The sequence below is a fragment of the Platalea leucorodia genome, assembly GCF_965183815.1.
Source record: "Platalea leucorodia genome assembly, chromosome: 11".
NCBI classification, from domain to species: Eukaryota; Metazoa; Chordata; class Aves; order Pelecaniformes; family Threskiornithidae; genus Platalea; species Platalea leucorodia.
The window spans coordinates 21,516,523-21,525,662 of NC_138833.1; the positions used below are offsets into that span (position 1 = coordinate 21,516,523).

At 47.9% G+C, this 9,140-nt stretch overlaps 1 protein-coding gene across 1 annotated transcript; it reads right to left on the minus strand.

Annotated features, from left to right (window-relative positions):
- Window positions 1–3,419: 3,419 nt before the first annotated feature.
- On the minus strand, window positions 3,420–7,391 carry LOC309596142 (serine protease inhibitor Kazal-type 6-like; the record flags this gene model as incomplete). The annotated part of the gene is made up of 4 exons (XM_082323936.1): window positions 3,420–3,465; window positions 4,242–4,354; window positions 5,214–5,239; window positions 7,334–7,391. The coding sequence occupies 4 exons, from the start codon at window positions 7,389–7,391 to the stop codon at window positions 3,420–3,422; spliced, it is 243 nt and encodes an 80-aa protein (XP_082180062.1).
- Between the last annotated feature and the right edge of the window lie 1,749 nt (window positions 7,392–9,140).

Sequence of the window (9,140 nt, forward strand, 5' to 3'; positions counted from 1 at the left end):
CATCCTCTCCATCTTCCTGGTTGGGTGGCCTGTAGCAGACCCCCACTGTAATGTCACCTGTCCTTGCCCTCCTTTAATCCTGACCCATAAGCTCTCGATCGGGTCCTCATCCATCCCCAGGCAGAGCTCCATGCGCTCCAGCTGGTCATTGACATAATAGCATAATAACATAATAACATTGAAATGATAACTGAGTCCAGAGCTTCCTCCCTAGCTGGGCTGTGGGAACCCTGCAGTCAGCACCACCACCCTGGGATCATCCCATGGCAGCTAGAAAAGCCTTGTCAAATGCTGTGAATGTCAAGGGAAAAAAGTAGGACAAAGGATTCAACTGAGTTGCGACAGTGACACATGCCTGTGCTGGGGGAGGAGGAGGAAGCGGTGGAGCACACAAGTTAAATGGGCCAAGAGCCCGGGCACGATGATCTATCAGCTGCATCACCAGCAGAGTGAAGCTGTGAGATGGGAATACATCCTTCCCCTCTGCCATGCGCATAGCCTGGTCACGGGAGGGTGCTCAGCTGTGAGCAACGGCTTCCTTTCAGTAAGAGCAACCATGCACAAACTTAATTCTTCAATTATTTTAACTGCCAAGGGGGACTGAGTGAGACGCAGGAGGCACAGGGCCCTCATTCTGCTGCAAGGGGCAGGTCTTGGCAGCGGCCGAGATGCTGGGGCAGCTCTCACCCCAGCCTCTGCCCCATAGCTAAGGACCCTTCCTCCCCAGGGAGAGAAAAAGCTGTGAAAATGCTCATGTTATCTAATAAAAAAGAGATCTCAAATGTATCATGACTCACTCACCTTTCAAAGCTGTCAAAAAAAAAAAAATCCCCAAAACCCAACACATCTTAAAGGGTGGAGGAAGGAAATCAAAGGAAAAGTAGGGGCTGAAGGTTTGGTTTCTGGTTTGGTACGTGTGCGGGAAGGCGGCCAGACACAGACAGGAGCTCAGTCTGGACAGGCTGTGGCCACTGCCGCACTCCTACACCGTCCCTGGCATCCCTCCATCAGCGCTGCCGGGAAGGCGAGCACAGCGCGCTCAAACCAAGAGCAAACGGGCCCGGCTCCGGCAGAGCATCGCTGCCGTCTCGGTTAACCGGAGCGACGTGCCCGCTCAGCCGGAAGGACGGACCGCGACAGAAGCCGTTCGCTTGGTGTAGCGCTGCCTCTCTCGGCCTCCTGGGGAGGACGTTTTGGGAAGTTTCCCCAACTGGGGGAAATCATCTCCTCAAGGAGATAACTCCCATTCTCCACTCCCCCGGCACAGGTGGAGGAGATGGTAGTTGGGTCTGTGGAGGTACAGAGCTGTTTTTATTTGCTATTTGCACTGGAAGTTTCTGTTCTCTTGTGATCTGTCCTTGTTATCTCAGCCTCCAGATTAAAAAGGATTAGATACTGGAATATGCTGTGAGATTTTTGGAGTCAGTGAGGGCCATCTCAGGTGTAAATATGTCCCTCTCATTAAAATGTTGCTTTCCATCTTAAAAATGGGGTCTTTTTGCTCCCGTGCTTTGAATACAGTGCTGGTCCAGAGCCACACGATGTAATAGGATCATTGCAGGATAAGTCAGGTAGGAGAGGACATGCGGAGGCCATCCTGCTGCAAGCAGGAGGATTGATGAGGAAGGTCCTCCCACTTCCCCATGTCCTTCGTGACCACTTGCCTTTGTGCAGGAGGTGCTTCTTGCTCCCCTCAATCTTATCCATGTTCTGGATGTCCTGGTGTTGAGTTTACTGATGTAACATCTGAATTTCAAACCAAACAAGTGCGCTTTCCCAGGCTGTACAGCCTGGGACGCAGAGGGCGTTCATCTGCTTCGAAGAAGAGTTGGCAGATTTTGCAAGAATCCAGTAAATTGGGATGGGAAAAATATCAGGATCAAAGACAGCTGGTCCAAGAGAAGCTCCAAACCAGCCAACGCGGAGTTTTGCCTGCGCGGTTCAACCACTGGCCGGCTGCTGCCTGTAAAGTTACCAAATGACAAAGGATTTGCCAGAATTGGCATCGCAAATGTGAATTATCAGAAGAGAAGCCAGCGTTAGGTGTGCTGAAGGCATTGCTAAGTCCTCTCTGCTTAGGCATTGTGCCCCAATTGAGTTCAAAGCGTGGATTGTGGCATGATAGGCAAAGGCTCGAGCTCTGTGCAAACAAGGTCCAGAGGTTTAGGTGCTCAGCATTTAGGTGCTTGCAAAATATGTTGACCCCTGAGGCTTGTGATAAAATCTAAAGCTCCCTTTGAAAGTTAAGTGTCTAACATGAAGGAGCTGGTGTCCCATTGATCTGCTGCCAATGTTTTAACAAGGGGATGCCACAAGTATTTCCCTGTGTGAATTTGCCCTGTGTGAATGGGGACGCTATAGAATTCATTTTCTCATGTTTGCACAAAGAAGGATTTTCCAGCCAGCGTCAAGAAGAGAGAGGGCAGCAGTGCGAAAAGTAAAGAAGGGAATAATGTCTATGTGCATTAAAAGCTGTAAATAAATACAAATCCTTGTGCCTATAAAATCAAGGTCTGCGCATGATTCAGGGAGAGTTTATCCTAGAGTTGGGGAGAGGAAGCCCACAGCTCTTCTCCTCCAGGGAAATTTTTTTTTTTTAATTATTGACACTTTAGACAATCTGGTGCTCTTCTAAATATAATTTTATTAGCATGAAAAGCCACTTGGCAGCAGGAAACTAATGTTGGTGAGTTCACAGTTTTCAAGACAAAGCGTTCTCTTAGAACGAAGAAGAAAGTGACTGATTTGGAAAGAAGAGCCTCACAGCTTCTGCCTAAAACCAGCCTCCACCTGCCATCTTCTTGTTGCAGGCTTAAATGGAGCAATATTCCCTAGCCTCAGCTTGTTTGTCTCTGCTTTCCAAAGGAGATGAGGCATATGCAGTCACGCTGTTCACCAGCTCTCCTGTCACCCTCCCACAATAACCTCCGAGAGAGGAAGGAACATGTCTATGGAGGCTGGGTAAAGAATAAAGGCGCCCGCTGTCACCCACCCCCTGGGATGGGGAGAATTGGGCAGGAGCCCACAGGCGGTTGCGCTGCTTGGCTGCCCGGCAGGCGTGTGCCAATTTGTCAAGCAGGACGGGGAAAGAGGAGCTACGGCTGCTGGGGACGGGAGGACACAGCCCGCTTGAGCCGTGGGAATCGCCGCTCCGGCACAGGGAGCGCCTTGCTTCCCAGGAGGAGGGTGATGTAATAGCACAGGGTAGCGAAGCCACGCGTTCGGCTCTAGCACGGCTGTATCAAAGCGCTTTCCTGGCTATTGCGGAAAAAGGAATCCAGCCAAAGAATGGTGCTGATTTTTATTTTATTGAGCAGAAATGACGGAGATGAGGGCAAGCTGCTCCCATGTCCGTGCACAGGCATCTGCGGCCATTGCTGACGGGGGCTCAGCTGTTGCTGCTTGGTGACAGTGAGGATTCAGCATTTCCCCAGGTGCTTCAATCTTATTTTCCCTCCACTTCTCCTGTAAAAACAGCAAGACAGACTTAGACAAAGCAGTGTACAACAGGCACAGCAGTGTGGGACAAGGAGCTCATCCATCTGAACAGGACCATTTGCTTGACTCTGCTAGTGCACCCTGCTGCCTCACAGGGAACATCAAGCCATTTTCTCACCCCCTTGCTCTTCTCTGATTTCCCTAGGGTAAGGCAGCCTTGAGTGTGCACCAAATATTAAGGACTGCTAAGGAAAAACTGATGGTTTGCAAGCACGTGCAGTCTAGGGGTGCTGGCTCCTATTGCATCTCCTGTAAAAGGTGACAGAGCTCAGAAAAAGGAGAAACTCAAGTTCTTCCTCTGAGATTGTGTGTCGTGTTCCACAAAGTCCATTCAGACTTTTCAGGAATAGTTTGGCACGGCTCAGCTCCTGCATCCCTCCAGACACTTCTCAGTATCCAGAAGTGTGGGCAGTGACAGTTGCAGCCTGTGGCATATAGTGGGAAATGTGCATCGATTTAGTGCATGCAGAAGGTACAGGCAGGATGCAATTGCCTCCCAGGCCCTGTGCTGCCTCTCAGCATGGCAACCAGCAGCGTGCAAAGCCTAGAAATGAATTAAAATTAACTTGCGTTCACACAGCTCTGTTCCAAGGAGAAGGATTCCACTTGGCACCATTCAGGGGCTGGTCCATACAAGAGGAGCAGCCTGGATGCAGGGCCTCCCCTCCGTGAAGAACATCATTACGTACATGGAAATGGAGCCAACTCTCTCTGTTGTTTCAATCCCCTCTCCTTTCACTTACAGCACTGCCTTGCAGAAGGCGCACTTGTTTCCGTACGTGATGCCATCCGTGCCACAGTGAGGGTTGGACTCCCTCGTGCAGTACACGCTTCTGTTTACAAACTCTTTACAAATCTGCAAAAGGAATAATTAAAAAAAAACCCTTTCAGGACTCCCATACTCTTTCTTTCACTTTCCAAATCGGATGCAAGGTCACTAAAATAATGCTTTTTCTGACGAGAGGACTAAAGCGGCAGTGATGACACTGCCTATTTACTGAAAGAAAACGCCCTGTCAAAAATGAGCAGAAGCAGTGTTTCAGGGGAATTTTTGCCCCATGTTTGAGGAGGGAAACTGTAGTCACCTGGGAAAAGTCTTGATCTCCCGAAGGCACGGCGGGGTTAGCCTAGGCTTGTAGGAGAAGAGTCAGCACTGATGCTCTTTTGAGCATTTGGCGCCAAGTCAGCTCACTGGTGCACGGCTTCATGCATCTTGCAAAACCGTGTGCTCAGCCTGGCGCTTGCTGAGCTTTCTGCCTTCCCAGTGGAAGGAGGAGAAAACCGTAGTCTATGGGGAATTAAAGATGGTGTCCAGGAAACGTACAGGTATTTTGTCTCTGGACAAGTCCCAGTGGTGGACCTTGTTTGCGGGAAAACACTCTCAATAGTCCATTTGTTTCATGAGAAGATTGGACAGTGGAGCAAAGTGGACAAAAGTGGTGCGGCGTACAAACACAACCCTGTGCAAGCACCCTAGACCTAATCACGGGAAGCATTTGCTAAACCAACCATCCATTTCCCTGGCTTACTTGCTAATGTGGCCACCCATTAGATCCCCTGTACAACGGAGAACTCCTCAAAGTGCTGGGACATCTTGGAAAGACCCACCTGCTCCCAGCAGACATTAAAAACTCTTTACCACGCACCAAGATCTTGGTTACAAAACCATTCCTCTAGAAAATGCAGATTCAGTAAGCAGAAACGGCTGCACTAACCTCTTCAATGTCTTGACCGGCTACATCTGGAACAAAAAAACAACAAAAAACCAAAGAGATTTTCAGCATTATTTTCTGATAGAGGCTGAACTAAAGTCACAAACCCTTTATGCAAACCACAGTGAAACACACACCAGGTTTTTCCTACTCCGTAATCCTGTGTGGCGGAGGAGGGGGCAGGAAATACATTATCTGAATTGCTTTTTAGTATTTTGCTTTTTTGAAAAATGTTACTAAAATACCATGTAATCAGTCATTCAGCTGCTAACTGCACCTCAGACACATAACCCAATCTCCTGGAAGGCAGCCACTCCCGGGGAAGCGAGCTGCCACATCGGATCTGGAGCCGCGTTCAACAGAGATTTTAAAGCTATATTGACTTTTAAGGCCTTTAGGCTCAGCACCTCTGAAATGGCTGGTACTGCTAATGAGAGCGTACCATGGAGATGGAGACCCCGTGGTGGGCTTTACAGCCATCCTCAGCACAGCACAGCCCAGAGACTCCCCCAGAACAACTTCATCCTGGGCGAGATACAAAGAGACGTCATGGGGTGATGCAGAGCAGAACAGGCGGTGCCGGTCAGTAAGAGCACAAAAATACCCGCTGTAACCACAGGCTCTGGGCTTGAAGGCAATCAGTCCATCCTCTTTGTATTTCTTCACTGCAAAGACTGCAGTCAGGCGCGTAGGTTGAGTCATGGCTGCGGGACAGGGCGACCCTGCGATGTCTCTAAGGGGGAGCCTGGCACTCAAGGGTGGTTTGAATGCCAATTTGCAGATTCTGGGTCGCAACACTGTGGGACAAATACCCAGCCTCTCGCGGGGCGGCAGAGGTTCGGATGCCAGGCTGTACCGGTGGGGTCACTGCCAGCTGCGATCCCCTCAGGTGGGAGGACCTTGTCCTACACTTAGGCCCCCACACGTTAGAAGTCCCACCAACCCTCAGGCAGCTAGACCATCATCCATCAACCCCCCTACTTCTTCTGCCACTTGTATTGCCCTTTGGCGTTTTATCCCTGGCGCTGGTGTATTTATCATGTCCTCAGGTTAGGCTAGGCTGCCTTAACTGTAAAGTCACTGTTATGGCTGTCTGCATGTTATTTACAAAATAGATCATTAGATAGTTTTTATAAATATTACATGCGGCTACACAAGACTTTGCGATGATGTCTCTTGACATTTGTTTATTTTATAGGAGATCACAGAGTTCGTTGCTATTCTGCCTGGCCTTGGAAGGAGGCTTCAGCGCTCTGATGGAACCCAGTCCCAATTAAGACTCAATTAGAGACAGATGAATATTTCATAATGAATAATGTGTACAGAGTAATTCACCTCTTTTCTCCATGCACAGCTTGCAATTTTCTCAAGTGAATTCTTTATTCAAATTATTCACAGAAAAACAAGTATAAATAATTCTTGTTCTGCACTTTCTTCAGTAACTGTCACCACAAACCTTCCAGAGCTGGGTCAGCTGGACACAAGCAATTGATAACACTGACATGACCTATATGTTCAAAAATTATCACTCAGCTTCCCCAGCTCATCAGAGAGATGTGTAAATCTCCAGATAAATAAATGCTGGATCCTTTTAATTTGCCCTCTTTGTTCTGACTCCTTGAGGACATTTGAATTTAATTTTCAAGCTTTTCTCTGCAACATAAACGAAAGCTGAAACTTTCATCTAATTACGTTTCCACATCTCCAAGGAAAACACCAAATACCAAGATGCTTAGGATCAAAACAAGAGCTGATGACCCTGAGGTGAGTGAGCTTCTTCTCTAACTGGTTCAGCAAAACTCTCCAGCGAACGTTTGTACCAAAAATTCATAATTACGCTCTGTACACTTTGGTACATTTGCTGAAAGAGCCGCTTAGAATTTGCTCGCCCTGTCTCCCAGTGACACCTCCGCGGCGTTATTCACTGCGGAGGCACACAAGGAGTGGAAACATGTCATACGAGTGAGCAAGTCCTGCACACATTTTCTACTTGCTCAGCTTTATTTTCAAGCCTGTCATCCGGCGATCAAGGCTCTCTGAAGTTTGCTGTTGTCAGGAAAGGTTTTGGGGTTGTTTTGTTTTGTTTTTTTTTTTCTTTCTAGGCTAGGGAAAAGATCACTTACCCGAGAAGAAAGAGAGCAGCAGCAGGCTGAGAAGCACTAAGGCGCCTGTTGCCTTCATGCTGCAGGTAGCTCTAGTCCAAGCCAAGGGATCCGTGCGGGAGGTGTCGTCTCAGCACCGGAGCCCACAGTGCGCACACAGACCTGCCTTTCTGTGTATTTATGCGCTGTCAATGTATGTAGCTGTCCTCGTTCCCCACCTTAATTGTGAGAACTTCTCCACTTCGTTTCTAAAGCCATTATTGGTCCCGGTTGTGTTTATGGTGCTTTAGGAATGCTGCCCTGTCCACATCAAACCTAGAAAGGGCTAATTACATGAGTGATAGACTCGGGCTTGTAATATCTTTTTTTTTTTTTTTTTTCTAAATAGTCACAAGATTCTCACAAGGGTGAATTTTCAAAGCGGTGATTCATCGGGGAAGCTGGTAATTTTCATTCTCTGGGCCCTCGCTGAATGCCAGCTCCGAGGCTTTGAGTGCGGCGTGATGACACTCACTAGACGTTACGAAATAAATCACAGCATGAGAATGTGTTGTCTGTGAAACCAATTATACGTTGTTCCCTGGCTATTTTTGAGGATGGTTCTAAATTTGTTGGGTTGGGGTGGAGAAGTGCTCCGATGTGACGTGCTCTCATAGCTGTGTGCACAGTCCCAGATAGGACTGCTGACTCTCCTCCCTGAACTTTTTAAACTCTAGCTGTCAATGTTTTCCAGCTTTTCACATTCACAAACATATGTTAGGGCTCCGCTCCCGCAGCAAGTGGCAGTGAAGGGAATTTGGTGGGGAACTGGGAGATTTGAGCTCTATTTCCAGCTGAGTCTGTGCAAGGATTTGTGTTCAGCTACACCATTTGCAAAATATCTGTTGGGAGAAGAATAAGCTTAAAATTTTAGTATGCTTTCCTAAGGAGACAAGGCTTAGGAGTGCAATGGTACAGATCTATCTGTTTATTAGTTCCCCCAGTAAATTTTGAATCTGTAACTAGTTCCAACCAAATTTGACATAGGAGTGAAAAAAATTAAAAATAACAAATACATTTTTATACACTTTTCTAGGAACAGAGGAAAGATGCTACTAACGTCCTCAGCCAGTAAGGGAAAGAGTTTCTGCAGGAGAGCAATGTTACGAATGCCCTATATCTGAGGAAGCATTAGAGTTTGCAGCTTGCTAGACATCTTAAAATCCACACAGCAGAGAAACCGTGACTGACAGGTGAATTCTCAGATGTCTATTAAGGGTGAGCTCACGACGCAGCTTCTCATATAATTTAGTTATCAAGTCAGTCAGCCGCAGCGCCGTTCAAAATCACGCTTCGTTCTGCCACTCGCAGCACTACTTGTTTGCCTTTTCTAGTTTCATACGTCACCGCTCACGACCGCAGCCTTGATGCCTCGGTCCTCTACCCAAACGTTTCGGTGGCTGCAGCATAACTGACTGGCTAAAGCCTTAGCAAACGTACCGTAGGGACCAATCCCTTCTGGGCTGAGGAGAGGAAGAGACTAAATTACCAACCAGGTGATTATCGTTATTACCCCTTTCCCCTTTATAACATCAGAATCAGGCCACTTGCTGGCATAGGTGAGGGAATTCTTCTGTCCTTCTAACTTCTCTGAAAACCAGGGATAGAAGAAGGGCACCTGGACCTTGCTTTGCAGTCCAAGGGATGTAGCTGGTGTCAAGCCGAGTACTCACCTGTGCTGGGCCGGTCTTTAGTGACACAAACCTTTCCACCTTCTAAAGAGTTCTTGCTCAGAGGCTCACGAGGCATCTAGGATACAGCCATCTATCCAGTACTTGCCATTTGCCCT